Source organism: Pempheris klunzingeri, chromosome 10 (genome assembly GCF_042242105.1).
Source record: "Pempheris klunzingeri isolate RE-2024b chromosome 10, fPemKlu1.hap1, whole genome shotgun sequence".
NCBI classification, from domain to species: domain Eukaryota; kingdom Metazoa; phylum Chordata; class Actinopteri; order Acropomatiformes; family Pempheridae; genus Pempheris; species Pempheris klunzingeri.
Genome location: NC_092021.1, coordinates 2,046,969 through 2,065,000, shown reverse-complemented (window position 1 = coordinate 2,065,000; position 18,032 = coordinate 2,046,969). Strand labels below are relative to the sequence as shown.

At 44.4% G+C, this 18,032-nt stretch overlaps 1 protein-coding gene across 1 annotated transcript in view; it reads right to left on the bottom strand.

The window, feature by feature from the left end:
* Positions 1-16,787: 16,787 nt before the first annotated feature.
* LOC139208376 (SH3 domain-binding protein 4) overlaps positions 16,788-18,032 on the bottom strand; it is a 44,093-nt gene continuing 42,848 nt past the window's right edge. Inside the window, exons 4-5 of the mRNA XM_070838038.1 lie at positions 17,425-17,613; positions 16,788-17,134 (exon numbers count right to left, since the gene is read on the bottom strand). Coding sequence (XP_070694139.1) covers positions 16,910-17,134; positions 17,425-17,613 — 414 coding nt within the window. The 3' untranslated portion in view covers positions 16,788-16,909. The remainder of the gene's footprint in view (positions 17,135-17,424; positions 17,614-18,032) is intronic.

Here is an 18,032-nt window from a genome sequence, read left to right as displayed (position 1 = left end):
GTAGCTGCGTGGTGTGTGTCAGGGTGAGCTGTGGCTCCTCTGTGAACAGTGTTAGATCACAGGCACCGGTCGTAACAGAAGACCCGACACCAGCTCGTGATTGTTTTAAAGAAGAACTACATACAGTACAAGCTCATTGATTGAGTTCACTTCCACAAAGCCGCTCCACAGCTTCAGCAGACCAACTGGTGCCCTTTCCTCTAGCGCCACCAAGAGGTTCACGGTAGTAGTTTGGAGAGTGAAATATCTCAAAGTTGTGGAGCTTTGGTTATCCTTTTACACTAGCGCCATCATCTGGTCAACATGCCCTCGGCCACAGCTGGACTTAACTCTTCTTCTTGGCATGTGAACACAGAGCATGTTAGTATGCTGATGTTAAAGCCCACAGTGCTGCAGTGGAGCTGTTCACATGGCTGCACACTCAGTGACACAGTTAGAGATCCAGACAGTTTTTAAAGTTAAAACGCTCTTATTAAATGTCTGACTCCCAAGTTTTAGATTTAGCAATAACAGACAACAGAATACTACTAGTTTCTACTGGGTGAATATTTTATTCAGCCAACGTGTTTAAGAACAGAACTTTTTTGCAGGATAAACACAGCTTCACATTCATTTTACAGCAGTCAGAAAATCTCCTTTCAAATGATAAGGAAGTGTAAGGTGTCTTTTTTTTAGCAGTAGCTTTTTTTTAGCTTTTATTTTTGTAGGGATTAACAACCTCACCCTGTGATTAACTGTCCAGGGTTTACCCCATCTCTCACCCTATGTCAGCTGGGACTGGATGAAGCCCCCCCCCCCCCACGACCCTTTAAGGACAAGCCTTATTATAGATGGCATGGATCATTACAACCTGCACTACAGTTTAGTACACATGGACATACCGACAGCTAAACTAGAAACCAAATAAGTTAACTGACACGAAAAACAACCAAACAAAGAAATAGGTGGACAGAAACACAGGACTTATGACCACATCATCATTTCAAAGTAACAGATAGTGTTCACAGGGACTGGCCCTAGACAACAATTACATGTAAATGATTGATGTTATAGATTGATGTGTGAACAAAGACTGATTAAGAGCCAATCTGATAATTAAAGCATCAAAAAATAAGTACAAAAGTACTCATTAGGCTGCAGAATGGCTACTGTATCACAGTATCCTATAATAATAATACTACAGTAGTATGTAGTTCCTTTGTGTTTAGTTACACTTAGAGCAAAATCACTCACTGAGTCTTCATTGACACGAGACTGTTGGTAGAGTTACGTTGTACTGTCTCCATCCAGTAGATGGCAGAGTGTAACAATAAAACATTAGTACTCCTTCCTCCCACGTTCAGCTCTCAGGTGTTTTGCGTCTCGTCCCAGCAGTGTGCACTGAGCTCTGATGTGACATGAATGTGGGATGAATGATGAAAAGATAATCTTTCCTTTGTGCACATTTCCTGCCGTACATGAGCCAAAGGAAAATCAGCTCAGACGGCGGAGAGTTCAACAGCTGAGTGTCATGATGGAGGAGTGGTGATAAGATCAGAAAAAACGAGGGGAGAGGTCTGAAACGGGCACACTGTTCCAGGAAGTGGCTGATACCCATTACAGCAGTCAGTCAGTGTACATGTGCCCACACGTTTTCAGCCTCTTCAATTCCTCCTTCATCACTATTCCAGAGAGGATACCTGCAGGAGCACCACTCCACACACCTCCTCTTCTCTCTAAATGAATGCACACACACACACACACACACACACACATTCATGTTATTGTATATGTGTGATTGCTGAACGAGACAAAAACTCTGAAATATCATTCAGGACGTGAATATTGTTGGATGTTGTTACTTCATGAGAGCACAGAGGACCCATTAAACAGCCCACATGTGTGAACCAGATATTCAAAATCATGATTTATTTATGTTATCGGGCATGTTATCATGTTCTCTGTAGGACTTTTCTAATCTGTGGGTGGAGGGTTAGTATGCATGTGTGTGGGCATGTTCCTCTGATGTCCCTTAGCATGTTCCTCTGGTGCCCTTAGCATGTTCCTCTGGTGCCGCTTAGCATGTTCCTCTGGTGCCCTTAGCATGTTCCTCTGGTGTCCCCTAGCATGTTCCCCTGGCGTCCCTTAGCACGTTCCCCTGGCGTCCCTTAGCACGTTCCCCTGGCGTCCCTTAGCACGTTCCCCTGGTGCCCCTAGCCTGTTCCTCTGGCGTCCCTTAGCATGTTCCTCTGGCGTCCCTTAGCATGTTCCTCTGGCGTCCCTAGCCTGTTCCTCTGGCGTCCCTTAGCATGTTCCTCTGGCGTCCCTAGCCTGTTCCTCTGGCGTCCCTAGCATGTTCCTCTGGTGCCCTTAGCATGTTCCTCTGGTGCCCCTAGCATGTTCCTCTAGTGCCCCGTAGCATGTTCCTCTGGCGTCACTTAGCACGTTCCCCTGGTGCCCCTTAGCACGTTCCTCTGGTGTCCCTTAGCATGTTTCTGTGGTGTCCCTTAGCATGTTCCTCTGGTGCCCCTTAGCATGTTTCTGTGGTGTCCCCTAGCATGTTCCCCTGGCGTCCCTTAGCACGTTCCCCTGGCGTCCCTTAGCACGTTCCCCTGGCGTCCCTTAGCACGTTCCCCTGGTGCCCCTAGCCTGTTCCTCTGGCGTCCCTTAGCATGTTCCTCTGGCGTCCCTTAGCATGTTCCTCTGGCGTCCCTAGCCTGTTCCTCTGGCGTCCCTTAGCATGTTCCTCTGGCGTCCCTAGCCTGTTCCTCTGGCGTCCCTAGCATGTTCCTCTGGTGCCCTTAGCATGTTCCTCTGGTGCCCCTAGCATGTTCCTCTAGTGCCCCGTAGCATGTTCCTCTGGCGTCACTTAGCACGTTCCCCTGGTGCCCCTTAGCACGTTCCTCTGGTGTCCCTTAGCATGTTCCTCTGGTGCCCCTTAGCATGTTTCTGTGGTGTCCCTTAGCATGTTCCTCTGGTGCCCCTTAGCATGTTTCTGTGGTGTCCCTTAGCATGTTCCTCTGGTGTCCCTTAGCATGTTCCTCTGGTGCCCCTTAGCATGTTTCTGTGGTGTCCCATAGCATGTTCCTCTTGTGCCCCTTAGCATGTTCCTCTTGTGCCCCTTAGCATGTTCCTCTGATGTCCCCTAGCACGTTCCCCTGGTGCCCCTTAGCACGTTTCTCTGGTGCCCCTTAGCACGTTCCTCTGGCGTCCCTTGCATGTTCCTCTGGCGTCCCTTGCATGTTCCTCTGGTGTCCCTTAGCATGTTCCCCTGGTGCCCCTTAGCACGTTCCTCTGGCGTCCCTTAGCATGTTCCTCTGGCGTCCCTTGCACGTTCCTCTGGTGCCCTTTAGCATGTTCCTCTGGTGCCCCTTAGCATGTTTCTGTGGTGTCCCTTAGCATGTTCCTCTTGTGCCCCTTAGCATGTTTCTCTGATGTCCCCTAGCACGTTCCCCTGGTGCCCCTTAGCACGTTCCTCTGGCGTCCCTTGCATGTTCCTCTGGTGCCCTTTAGCATGTTCCCCTGGTGCCCCTTAGCATGTTGTCGCTCTGTATACTACATCTCTTCCTCCCGTCATAGTTACTATAGCCACTAGTGCTCGTCTAGTAACAATGTTCCTATCAACCCCCTGGAAAAAGACAGCCACTGTTGCCATCTTAATATGAGGACAGGCTGGAAAAAACAGGTGGAAAGTGAAGTGCAGTCTGGTCTCTTTGAGCTGTTTGCTAATGAAGACTTCAAAGTCTGATACAAAAGATATTGCAATACTGATATCACATCCACACTTTCCTAATGGCTCTGAAGTTAGAGGCTTTTTTTCTCCAATTCTGACAAAGATGCTACAGAAAATTGGGCCGCAGCAGCCATGAAAGATGAGTGATGCAACTGAAGTCTTTGGCTGTGAAATCATGTTAACCGACTCGAGGGCCTGTGGCTTTCAGGGCTGAGCTCACTCTTCAATCAGGAAGTCACATTTCATTCAAAACTCTGCCAAAGCATAATATCAGGAAATGCTGTCATCCATTATGTAAAAAAAAGGTAACAAGTACAAGTCACCTGTCAGTCGGGACAAAAGCAGGATGGATGTGTTCGCTGCCTTTTTCCTCTATTGGAATTCAGCATGCAACAAGTCTAATATGAGATTCCTTGCAAATTTAATTTACTGTGAAATTTGACAGCCTTAGGCCTGTTCAGTCTGCAAAATCCAGAAATCTGGATGCAGCCATTGTGTCTTTTGACCCATACAGTTACACAGAGAACATAAGAAATGTGCCCTGCCAAGACACAGTATGGGCACTGGAAACATGGCCAACATGAAACATGGTCATATCATGTTAAATAAGGCTGAAAGAAGTTGTAGTCATTTTAGTCTTTGCCAGAAAGCAGAAACATGGTGCAGGCCTGCATGTTGTTTTCCATCCTCAGCTGAATGGAAGTGTCTCTGAGCAGCCTGCAGGAGGCTGTTGATGGAGCAGGTTGATTGCTGTTGCCGGAGGTGTACTGCAGGTCTTGTGTTATCTAACCTGATAGGCCAGCGGGCTCCGTCTTAATGGCTGCCTCAGCCTGGCTTTGGGAGATAAAAGCATCGCTCTCGATATCCCATGTAGGAGGTATAATGGAGGCTGACAGGACTAGTTCACCTCCCTGAAGAAAGCGTCCAGACTCTCAAGGCCCCTCAGATAAAAAGAGAGAGTGGTGGGGCATGAAAGAGATAGAAAGATGGGCTGAATTCTACTGTCACGCTCCACATCTCAACTGAAGTGACTCTGATGGAAGTGGAGTGTTGTTTTTCTCTGTTTCAATGTGTGCATGCGCCAACAAGCTACCAGACAAAGCACATTTAAAGTAGACTATCACTGCATGCTTTAGACTGATTAGAGATTTACTGAGAATGATCCTAAGCAGTATTTCCTGTGAGTCACTTTCACTTTCTTAGATTGGTTGATTTTTTTTTTTAGCTCTGGACAAGACTAAGAGACATTTTGTTTAAACGAAAAGCCAGTAATTCATCCTGGGGGAACCATGAATGTACGAACCAAGTTTCATGGCAGTCCATCCAATATTTTTTGAGATATTTCAGCGTGGACTAAAGTGCACCATCGATCAACCAACTGACTGCCAAACACACTGAAGATTTAGCCATTCCTATGCACTCATTAACATCCACAGAGTTTATCCTCTAGGGAGCAGGAATAAACTTTTTTCACAGCCAACATTTTTATTTGAAATAGCAGGAAAAGCATGTATGTAAATACATAAAGATGGCTGCATTCCATTTCGGTGCAGGTTTCAGGGCTCTAATTACTGCTTTGCTTGTTAATGCTATGAGTTTAAGCATCCACCAAAACTCTACGATTCATCCTGTGGGGATCATGAATGTGTATGTTTCTTTAGATAATTACCTGTCAAAGTTATTAGTTACTTGTCCTCTATTTTATTTTTAAAGCAGGAGGTGTAAGAGAGGCTTTACTGGAAATAAAGATCATTTTATTATAACAACAAAGAGCATGGGTGGCTGGATCGGCCTATATAACCCGGTACACTGGCCAGGTGTGCCAGGTCAGGTGATTGTAGGCTCCGCCCAGCCAGGGACGTGCAACAGAAAAGCAAGAGAGAGAGAGATGACCAAGGCTCTAGGGCCGTAAGAGGGATGTGAGGATCCACTATGGCTCTACATCATTTGTGTAAGAAAAATCTGTAATTTGGGTCTCGTCTGTGTCATTTAGATAAATCCTAACGCTAATCATCCTGTGAATCAGCCACACTGTCAGCGACAAAATGCTGTTTAATCCATTTTAACGGAATCAAATCACAGTACAACTCACATGTTTCCCGAACAGACAAATATCTCCCCTCTCAGTTTAGGAGCCTTTACTGACTGAGCTGCACTTACTGGTTTCCTTTAGTTAGTTAATTTTTCACAGAGTAAAAGATCCAACAGTGAGCTGGTTTACCTGGTAAATGAATATTTGCTTCTAGTTGCACAATATCTCACTATGCAAATACATGGTCCAGTCAGGTTTAACTGTTTAACCGTTAGATGGAGGTCAGTTTAAACAGTTGTGAGTTCGTGCTACAAAGACTGAGGGATGGATGCTGATTTAGTTTCTTCATTCTTCCTTTTTTGTTTGTTTGTTTTTGTATCAATAATGCAGCTTTTATTGTTGACCATTGAATTTACAATATCAGTCTTATTAGTTTTTCTCTTTGGTTTGTTCCTTTTTCTTCTGTGTATTGTATTACTGTGATCATTATTAGTGGTGGTAGTTGTTGTAGTATTTGTTTTTTAAAAACTAAGTTAGTTAATTTTCCTTTTTTCCCCCCTGATCTCTTATTAAAATGTTTTGAGTACAATAGACCCTGAATTCTGTAATTTAACTTTCACTAAAATCTTTTAATTGCAGCTATATTACAGTGAATAAGACAAACAAAATATTTGGTAGAGAAATAATCCTTGTTTCTTTTTTGGACAGAACACCACCTGTTGATTTCATCAGCTGTTTGTGAACCCGTCTGACAAACGGCTGAATCACAGACCAGGAATTCATCACCTCTATGGTGAAAAATGGGCCTCGTTGGAGTCAAGTCCAGTCGGGCAAAGCGCCGACGCTCGCAGCTGGCTTCAAAACACAAGTGTGTCAACAGCACCGACATCAGTGAGGCGTCACTGCAGCCACGGCGAGGACAGAGCTGTCTGTGAGTGTTTGCGGTGATGTGGAGCCAGTGAGCTGCAGCAGTGAGCTCTGTTGATTAACACCTGCTGCTGGATGCAAATGAGAAAACACTGGCTGAAAAATGAGGCGCTGCAGGTCACAGCAGTGTCTCTGACAGTCTGGAGGCAATTACAAACATAGTGTTTTCCCCCCTGACATCAATAAACATGATCTATATGCCACCGTAAAAACAATGTTACGTTACAGAGATTCATTAAGACGATTTTAAAGACTGGAACAGAGCGTGTAAGATTTTCAGCAGTGAATGAATCCACATTTGGTGTTCTTGTGAGTATTTGGGGTAGTGTGTGTGTGTGTGTGTGTGTGTGCCAATCACAAGTGATCTCTGTAACAGCAGTTTAAATAGTTTCAATTCCTTGTTTTTTGACAGTAAACTGTTAAAACAAGTCAGTTAAAGGGTCATTTCATTACTAAATTACAACTTCTCACCCTAGTGGTATCTATCATGCAGATCGTTTTGGAGATTTCTGCCTCCACTCTAACAAAATGAATGTTCATGTAATATAGCATTCAAACAGGACCATGGGCACAAACATGGTCCACGCATGTGAAATGCACATGCTTCAAGCTCGGATCATTTTCTGTAGCGTAGCTTGACATGTGTTCAAGGGTTCATTTTTTGGATAACAGTGGTTTTAATTAGTTATCTGATGCTATAAAAAGGGGGTGTGAAGTCAGCTAATCCTAACCAAGCGCAATATGGCAGCACTGGTATCCAGGATATTTTGGCTTCATTTTTGTACAGTGGGAGGAAGCAGAGTTTATCTTTAATATGGTCTGATCACAATGCCATCATGCTGATGTTTAGCAGGTATAATGTTTATCACGTTATGAGCACTCGACACAAACTACAGCTGAGGCTGATGGGAATGTATCGGCCATATTAAAATGTTCACCTGATGATGGCACTAGAAGAAAAGTCAGAGGATCAATAAAGTTATTATAATTCACCCTGAGGGGAACATGAATGTCAGAACCACAGTTATTCTGACGAATCAGTCTAAGAACCAATGTGAACCAAGCGTGAGCCTAAATTCATGACAATCCATTCAATAGTTGTCCAGGCATTTCCCCAAAAAACACACATGAAACTCGGTGGTGGTGCAAGAATGACATTCAGAGGGTCACCAATCATCAAGTCAGATGATTCATCCTCTGAGGACCAGGAAAATCTGTGCAAAGTGTCATGACAGTCTATCCGATAGTTGCTGAGATGTTTCAGTCTGGACTGTGAGGTGGTGATGGACCAAGAGCAGCGACATCCCCTTCCACAGACCGCGTCCCCGTCAGCCTGCCAGCTGACGCACTTGAAATTTGAGAGAACTGATCTTTTAACTTGTAAGCAGTGAGCAGTGAATGAAAAATGAAGATGTTTGCTATAAGAAAAATTGCGTTGTTGATGTTTCCCTGTGTTGCCTTTCAGCTCTCACACTCACATCGTTCATCTCCTGCAGGCTCAGACAGAGAGCACTGAAGTGAGTGACTCTGAACACATGCTCCGTTTGTTGCTCTTCTGACACTCATTTGTCTTTATGTCTTTCAATCATTACTCTCACACACACACACACAGACACACATACTAACACACACACACATGCACGCAAGCACACACTCTCACACACAGGTTGCTATGACGATTTGCATGCTGTGCTCAGGGGGTTGCCATGGCACCAGTTTTTACCAGGAGCAGAGTGTTTTGTTGGCGTGACGGCAACAAAACCCTGCCTCCTCTGGCTGCTCAGATTAATAAAGCGGTTTTGTTTGTGCCTGTTGAATGCAGCGCTGGATGTTTACCGACTCCTGAAATGGATCGTAATGACTGAGACGGAGGAATAGGAGGAAGTTGGCGAGACAGAGAGTGAGACAGGGGCGTGCTCCAGGGATGATCTGTGATCTGATGATTGAAAAACAAGTGGCTGAATGCCGAGCACGACGCTCAGGATGAATTATAGGAAGAGCAGCGGCCATGTGCTGAGCTTCAGCTGCGACTAGGAGGAAAAACACAATCCATTATAGTTCTCTCATGCTGTTTTCAACACAACAGTTTCTCTCCCTGTCTGTGCATTAAAGATCTAAAACCTCCCTCTGCTGGTGTACTCTCTGTTTCACTCTCTTTGATGGCACCTATACACTGCGCAGACTGCAGGTGTGTTTTTGTCCTGGCCGACGTGTTTGACTGTTTGCCTTCATCTGAACGTTGAATTCATTTCTTTTTCTTTGGATCTGTATTCATCGCTGTTGTCCTTGTTTGTTTGTTCAGCACTAGTAGCCGTTTAACATTATGCTGCTTCCACCTTCCCTCTCTGATGGACCAATCACTGCTGGGTGATCACTTGTGATTTTTCACAGGAATGTTGGGAAATTCTGCAGAATACAACAAATGCAAGGGTTTTCATCAGTGGGCCATGGGCCCAATCACCTAACTGACATTTATCTAGCGGAAAATCTTAGAGATTCTTACTTTAAAAGAGAACCAGGGGAGCCTGCAGAAGGGACGTATCAACAGATGAATCATCTGAATCCAGCGAAAAGGAAAAACTCTTAGATTTTGCAATATTTTATTCTGTTTGTGACTTAGTTCAGTCCAGAGTGAGCTTAGCTGCTGTTCCTCCTGGAGGGGAAAAGCAAGACTGAATTCAAAGAAATGTTATTACTTCTATTACTTATAATAAAATACACTCAAGACCGAAATCAGTTCCTATATAGAGCAAACAGTATTTTATCTCTAAATTCTTATATGTCACATTAAGACTGTCGGAGGAATTAAGTGTGACAGAAAAAATGTGATGGTGAGACGTTGAGTTGTGTTGCTCTCTGGAGATAAAAGGTTTTCTTAGGCCGGTCTCCAGCGTTATGTTGATTAACTGCTCTCATCTCCAGCAAACACATCCTCCTTGAAACCAGTTGGTTTTAAACTGAAGAGGTTTCCTTGGAGACAAACTGCTAACATCACCCACAGTGCAGCTTTCTGTCGTCGAAATGAGAGTAATTGGGGGTGTGGTGGTGGTGGTGGGGGGCTCTCTGCTAGACACTCGGACACAGAGGTGTCACTAGTAAAAGATATATTATGTCCAGCATCCAGGCGCTCTGGAAGCTGTGAGAACTGTTTGGCCCTCTTCCAGTTTACTTTCACAACCTGTCAACAGCAAATCCTGGAAATCCAACAAGGATCCAAACCCCGAGCCTGAGTCTGGGACTGTGTCTGCAGATCATGCAGCTAATCAGTGCTCTCTGATCCCCTGAGCACTGTGAGCCACTGCTCTGTACAGAGTTAGACTTGTGTGACTTGGTTTTGAGAAGTACTGCCAATGTAGTTGAGAAGGTATAAATCCAGCCAGAAGGATCAATTAATAATATGAAACATAAAGTGGCTGTTCGCCCTCGATTTTGGTTTAGACTTCAGACCTTCACGTTCCCCTCTGGGAAGACTGTAATAACTGAGGCGATCCTCCGACCAATCATCAGCCTGAGCTGTGCTGTGTGTTTAATGCTAAATAACAAATAAGATAAGAAAGGAATATTTGGAGGAAAAAGTGTGAATACAAACAAAATAAAAGATAATCAGAGAAATGTAATCAGGTTAAGGATGACAGATATGTGTCAGACATGGCATATAGCTACAACATCAAACAAGTATCTCTTTGACGGTGGTGTACGAGTCGTGTATACAAGCGGAAGTGTTCATATCCACGCAGAGTGTCGGAGCTTTTTGCCTAGTGGAAACCGTATTATTACATAGATAACAGATTTTTCTCTTCTGCAAATGTGACACGATTTGATGAAAACGTGAGGTCTGTGAGTTCAGAGATATCTAGAATATCATGTTGTGTTTGTCTGGGTTTCTGTTCCACCTGTGTGTCATGTAAACATGGAGCTGACTGTGGCCTCCAGCCTCCAGCCTCCAGCCATCAGCGTGTCCCCCATTTGTTCCAGCTCCTTATCTGCCCACAAACTTTTGCATGTGTAGTGTACACAGACACACAAAGGGTTAAGTGAGTAGTCTGTGGTCACACACACACACACACACACACACGGGGGGGTTGGTTTGGGGAGGGGTCTGACGGTGCTGGGTACACAGAGAGTCGGCCTCTCTGCCAGGTTTCGATCTTACTCACCTTTCTCATCAGAGAACAAACACACTTCTGTTCTGCTCATGTCAGCACACACACACACACACACACACACACACACACACACACACACATACACACACACACACACACACACTCCTCCTGCAGAACCAATGGCAGAAAACACCCACCACCTGTTTTTAGTCATGCACTTATCCCTGGAATCACCCAAAGGTTTATGAAAAATGTCAAAATGCCCACATTTCCTAAAGGAGTGCGTCGTTTTAAACTGATTTTCAACTGGATTTAATGATCTTAAGAGAAAGTCTGAGTTTGTTTGCTGCTACCTGAGCTCCCAGAAGACTCTGAACATCCTGAGGCTCCTGTGGTAATGAAGACAGATCTGAATCTCCTTTGATTGACAGAAAGTGACAAGAAACATGGAGGGAAGTCTACCGTAGAAACTGTTTGGAAATGGGCAGCAGGTTCAAAGACTTGGCAGGTGATTGGACGAACCGTCTGTCTGTCACAATCTAACAGACAGTGAAGACATCCTCTCCAGTTTAGACAGAACTGATGCTTTAGCAGCATCTCCGACTCTACTCCGTCACCAACAGAGTAACACATTGTCAAAATGCAGTAAAAGTAAGTACGATGGCACCTTTCACAATAATGTACAGTCTATATTGGGTGATAATTATTGGTGCATTCATGTGTTCATCCCTTTAATGTTGTGGCTGGTGAATGTGGAGCTCATTTTATTCACTCCATGCAGACCTGTGTGAATTTCACCACACCAACGAGGCTTCATGTCAGTTTACCCATGAATGATACTTGTGATAATACTTTGTTGAGTATATTTTGTATCATGAACCTGAAGGGCAGCACGGCGGTGTGGTGCTCAGCACTGAAGGTTTCAGGTTCGACCCTGATGCATCGCTGCGGCCTTTATGTGAACAGTTTGCATGTTGTGCCCATGCTTGCGGGGGTTTATCCTCCCACAGTACAGACAGGTAGCTTTTCTTCTTGTGCTCTGACTTTGCCTCCCCAGTTCTTCGGTATGAGCTGACAAGTTGAAACAGGTTTCGGACGAGATGGGAAATTCTCTCTCTCCTCCAAAAGAAGACAACAGAGCAGTGGTTCTTAGCCGATAAAGCCAAAAAACAGTGTTATTATTTCAGGAGAAAATGGTTCCATTAAGCGTCTCCGAGGCTCCCGGGCTGCTGAGCGGGTCATTCCCACGTTGACCTTTCCTTGGCGCTGCTGATAGCTGCCACAGCGAAATGGCAACACAACAATCAAAAGTGTCACAAATTACATGGAGCTCCTCTTTAACTGGCAGCAACGTCAAAGCTTTCACCACAGCCTCAGTCTGAGTTACACCAACATTTGGCTGCGAGGAGCCGTCGCTCTTTGTGGACCACAAAACACAATCATCGTGTCATCGTGGCCATTCTTTCACCGCTCTGTTTACATTGACTGAGAAGAAAAGTGTAGAAATGAGGATATGGGGACGACTTTCTGAACACTAGAAACCCATCAGAGAAATGTCAAGTCTGTCAGGAATCAATTAGCTCTGACTGAGCTGTCGCCGCATTGGAAAATGGATTTGGTGGCATTTCATAGTGTCTGAATTAAACATTTGAATCTGCTCTATATGGACAAAAGTATACGGACACACAGCATTTAGGTCTGGGTCCATTCATGCTGCTCAGCTCTAACGAAGAGAAATCTTAATACTACATACAGAGACATTTTAGACAATATACTACAAATGATAACGCTGCTCTGGGTCTGCTTGATGTGTGAATAAACAACCGTCGGTTTCAGATTTAAAGAACCAATTCAAAACATCATAGTATGTCCATGTCGAGTTGGAAGCTTGTTTCTGCTGCCCAAGAGTAGCCAAAAAAGAAGTTTAATAGCATTATCATTAGCTATAGTTGGTGTGTCATGTCATCTCTCTGAGCCCGGAGGGGATCATGTGTCTGTCCACAGCTGATCTTGCAAACTACTGAACTGATCAAACAAAGATTTTTTTTGTCCACGTTTCTGCCTTCATGCTGAAAAACGAGTGCGGTGACTAATTGGCTGCTCTGTCTTGTCCTGCCACAGACCCCTGACTGCTCGCTACTTTTAAAGGTGCAGTGTGTAGGATTTGGTGTAGCATTCATCCAGGGAGCGGGGGCCAGAAACAGGAAGTCATTGTTCTAAATCACAATATTTGCACGTGCTGTACATTTTTAAATGGGATAAACAAACTGAAGAGATTATGCATTTTTAATGTTCCCTTCTGATCTGAACCTGTGTTCAAAGTGAGACTTGCACGCACTTACACGACTTCATTTGCAAGTAAAATATTTAAGACCATTTATTTTGAAATTAAAGCCTTAATGAGCATACCAATAAATCTCAGGGAAATAGCAGCCCGGACGTGTTGAATGACAATGAAAAGTCAACATGTTGAATGGGCGGCCCCCCGAGTCCCCTCTTTGTACAGATTATCCCTGGATTCTGAGGCCGAGTACAGATCTGTGTGCTGTCACCCTGGGGGAGCTCATTACCAGCACTCCAGGCTGGGATTTGAAGCATGTCAGCACATACTCTGCTGTAATTAATTCCACTCCTTTTGGCTCTTTTTCTCCTCCATTAATCTGTGTATTTAATTAAGGTCTGCTTGCTTTAACAGCTCAGAGAGCAGGAGGCAGAAAAAGGACAGAGAGGAATGGAAACAAGCCTTAAAAGTTACAGACGATTTCATGAAGCAGTCCTCCCAATTATCAGAGTAAAGAATCACGTCTTCGCTCTCTAACTTTGTGCGCTTTTATTTTACACACAGTGAGATCTGGTGTCACTGTGGTCACAGAAGCAAATCTGTCCCGCTCCGTCAGGCTGCACGACTTGACGTTTCCAACTGTTGCTGCCACGTGGTGCCTCCAGCACAACAAGCTCTGCACCAAGGTGTGTTTAAACTGCGATCCAAATGCAGTATCTTGAAGACTATTTGAAGGATTGCAATGAAATTTACAGAGATTCACGCTCCCCAGAGGATAAATAACGTTGGTGATCCCCTGCCATTTCATCAGTTGCCACCAACAGACTTTATTCTAATCCAACACATCAGGAGAGAAGACACAGAACCCCTATCACTGGATTCCTCAGCTCTCTCAGCTCCAGCAGCTTGTTGCACTAAATGCTAAGTGTAGAAACAAGCTTCATGTAGGTAGGTGAGCGCCCACTGAACGAACGTCAGTCCTAGCCAGAGCCTTCACATGAACACAGTAGTGAACAAACATGGCACCTGTGGAGGAGCAGGTGTCCACTGGTGGAAACTGGGGGAGCCCATATTTGTTTTTCATGGTGGAGATCATTGTTTTCGAAGTGTGTTCATGAAACATCTACAAACACTGACAGCCAATAGGAAGGCTTGGTATAAGTATTTGTGTGTTGAATAAATTCCTTATTTATAACCACACATGACATTAAGTCATATTTTCAAATCTCTCCAGTGATATGGATGGCACCATTTACATTTTATGGTTAAACCTGCATATAATATAATTTTTTTTTTTTAATTCTACTTGCTGTCAGTGGTAGATCATGGTTTTAGGTTTATAGCGCCATTTATGAATTTGCACAATTCTCTTAAAGAAAACAATCTGTCCTTGAAAGTAAAAATTATTTTTTTCAATCTGTCAAAAGAAGCTGAATGAGATAAACGTATATGACTATTAGACTAACCAGGAGTCTCACATTTCTATGTTAAGGAACACTGAGAAGGAAAATCTGAAATGGGATTACAGGACGAGGAAAAACACATCAGTTTTACTCAAATCACACCTCCTTCGATTTAGAAGTCCTCACACTGACAGTTTGCTAACTTTTCATGCAGCAGAAAGATGCAATAGAACAGTTTTTCTGGCGTCAGCTGTAGCTGTTTGTTAAGTGAGACCAGTTTGATGATACTTCTGTAACTTGTTTTTCTGTCGTAGCTGTCAGAAACTCTCAGTAAAGTTAATGTGAGTATGTTTACATCCACGCTGCCATGCTGACAGTGGACATGTGGTAGGAGGCCAAGGATCTTCATCCATCCTAAATGTGCTTCTCCGTGTGTGCTGATCACAAGGACGTTAGCGTGTCTGTAGATTTCTGTTCTTGTTCTACGCTTTTACTTTCGCCCCAGGAGCACTCTGCTGTGAGGAAATAAAACAAATAAAGCTCCAGTTTGAAATGTAAGACTATTTTTGAGGCTGCAGCAGTTGGATCTCTTAGACATAAGACATGTAAAATGATGAGGGCAGCATGAAGATAAGCAGACATGCTGCTGGAGGTCATCAAGACTTCTGTGCTACCAAATCCTCCTTTTCACTTATCTTTCTCGTTCAGTTTATCTCTCAGTTTTGACCCTGCTCTGCCTGAACCCTGAGGCTCAACTCTCTGTGCATGTCTTCCCTCCTGCACCATCCTGTTCACCTTCCACTGCACAATTTCTGAAATGGTGTTTGTCTCAAACAGAGCACTGATAGCACATGAAACATGACGGCCCGTCTCTCCTGTTATAGATAAGGAAACCTCCTGACTGTGATGTCCTGGCCGCTGTGTGTTTTCATGGGGACGTGATCACAGGAGCCTGCAGCCTCAAGCAGGTGCAGTCTGTCAAATGGTGTGTACAAATATTTACATTTTATTTAGAGTCTTTCACACAAAAGTATGCAGTCAAAAAGGTTTCAAACTGGTCACTGGATGTGTTATTACCACACTGTACAGTATGCAGCACTTGGACAAAACCTAACCAGAGCCTTTGTGTCATTACAACAGTGGTCTCAACGTGGTACAAGGTCATCTGTGTGCAGCTGGATTCATTTTTTGGCAAGCTTTGGTAAAAAATAGTTCCATCGTACAAAAGAAATACAGGCAGAAGAGCTGAGAAATGAGCGGTACGGTCTGGTTGTTAGGCTACAGCTGAAAATAACTATTTAGATCCATTAATTAATACATCAGACAGTCGACAAAACAGCCTTGATTCACAGTCTACTTACTCAGCTGTTCTGGAGCTTTCAGTCACGTGATGCGGTCTTCATCGGCAGACTGAGTTTGAGTCGACATGGATGCGAAGACGTAGAGCTCCTACAGCGGCTCCATGTCAACTGAGCAAACCGAATCTGCTGATGACATGACATGAGTGATATGGTCAAATGTATCAGAACAGGTGAGGGAGGTGGACCTTGACTTGAGACTGTTTTGGCAACAGCTGTTGACAAAGTCAAGGATGAACTGACTCCATACAATAATAGTTTAGCCAGAAAAGAGTGAAAATGGCATTTTCAAATAACTAGCTTTGTCCAACCAACAGCCCAGAACCAAAGTAAGTTAAATGAGTAATATAAAACAGTTCTCACAGGTTACTGCAAACAGTCTTTCAATTAAGATCATTCAGTCAGTTGCTGATTCATTTTATGTAAAGTTCTATCAGATTTAGCACTAGTGAGGAGCATGATTAACCTTGGTCTGCAAGATGAATAAATAATTCTCCTTTAAGAACTGTATAAGTCTCCTATAATGGCAGGTCATTAGAAATACAGACTGACAGCAGAGTATTTGGATCTCTGAAATGAGCGGGACCACAGTGAGAAGGAAGAAGAAGGGACTTTTCTCATTGACGTACAAATAAATAGAACAGATTTGACACATGACGAGGCTACGGCAACGAAGATACAATATCTAAAAGTGTCTTTTCTTGAAAATTTCTTTCTTGGCATTCAGTCCACAGTTCTTAACCAAAGGGTTCAAAGTGTTGCTTTAAAAATAAGAGTACAAAAATACATGACTATGCAAGACAGGAACTATTAAAACAGTCTTTGTGAATACTGTGAGCTCCCAACAGCACTGTGTTGTTTGGCTGGTTGCTGCAGAGACATGGGGGCTGTCTCCGACGTCCCTCCCCCGGGCACGAGGAGCAGCAGGCTGCGCCGCAGGACCAAAACAGGAACATAAGACAGCAGTAGTGGCATTCAGGGTGAGTGGACAGTTGATATGCAGCATTTCAAACCGCGTAACCTTCCAAATGCTTCAAAAGAGCGAGGTGAGCTGGTGTGGAGGAACACCAGCAGGATCAACATGGAGGCGCTAGATGGCGTAGTCGTCCTGGGCGGCGGGGCTGAAGGCGGAGCTACGCAGTGCGTCCAGGCAGTTGACCAGGATGAGTGTGCCGGTCAGGTGCTTCCAGCGTTTGGTGATGGGGTTCTTCATCTTGTCTAAGCCCATGTGCAGCTCCTGGATCACGTCCCTGTAGCTGTCGCCGATCTGAGCGGCCCACGTTACCAGGAAGTCATACGCTGGCTTCCACATGGCCTGCAGACAGAGTGAGAGAGAGAGCGCACAGCCCATAATCTGCTGATGCACTGATAGGAGTGAACACTCCTTGTCTAACAATGAGGGGTGATCTATAAAAAAGTGTCCTAAAAGTGTCATGACGGACTTTTACTCCATTGCATTATAACAAACCTTCACAGTTTCACACTATCTGCACTCAACTCTTTAAAGTATCGTCTTCAGAATGTAATTCCACTTTCACCTGAACAAACAAACCATTTCTGTTCTCATATGTCAGATGTCAGTTAACTCCTGTAAGACAGACGTACCTCACTGTCCACCACCCCGTTTTTGTCGCGATGTGGCGCCTCATAAGCGTCCATCTGCTGGCGCGAGACCTTGACGAGCCTCTCGGCCAGCTCCCTCCAGCGCCCGGCCACCTCCACCGCCGTGGTCAGGAGGACAAAGTCCATGACCAGTCTGGCCACAAGACCCTGACAGTCCATCTTCAACAGCGCCTGCAGGAAACAAGCACAAGAGCAACAAGAAAAGTCTAATATCAGCTCTGACTGGGAATCAGTGGACAGTATAAGAGAGAGGACGACAAGACGTACTGTTAACAAGGAGTCTAGAGAAGATGGAAAGTGAGCAGAAGACAGTGAAGTTTGACTGAAAGCACACACTGCAAAGAGACTAATAAATGTCCGTCTACAGGTTTCATTCCACTGACTTGATCCTCTGCTATTTTCCACTGCGTGCCCCTCCAATCCTCCTGCAAATCTCAGCTTTGTGCATTTTTCAGATGCTTTCTGCCTCATGGAAACAGACATATGAGCCTCATGTTGCTTCAACAGCAACACTCAGGATTTATATCACGTCTGAACCGAGGGGCACAAAACGCCTGGTAACCAATACTGACACAGTCTGGTGTATACAC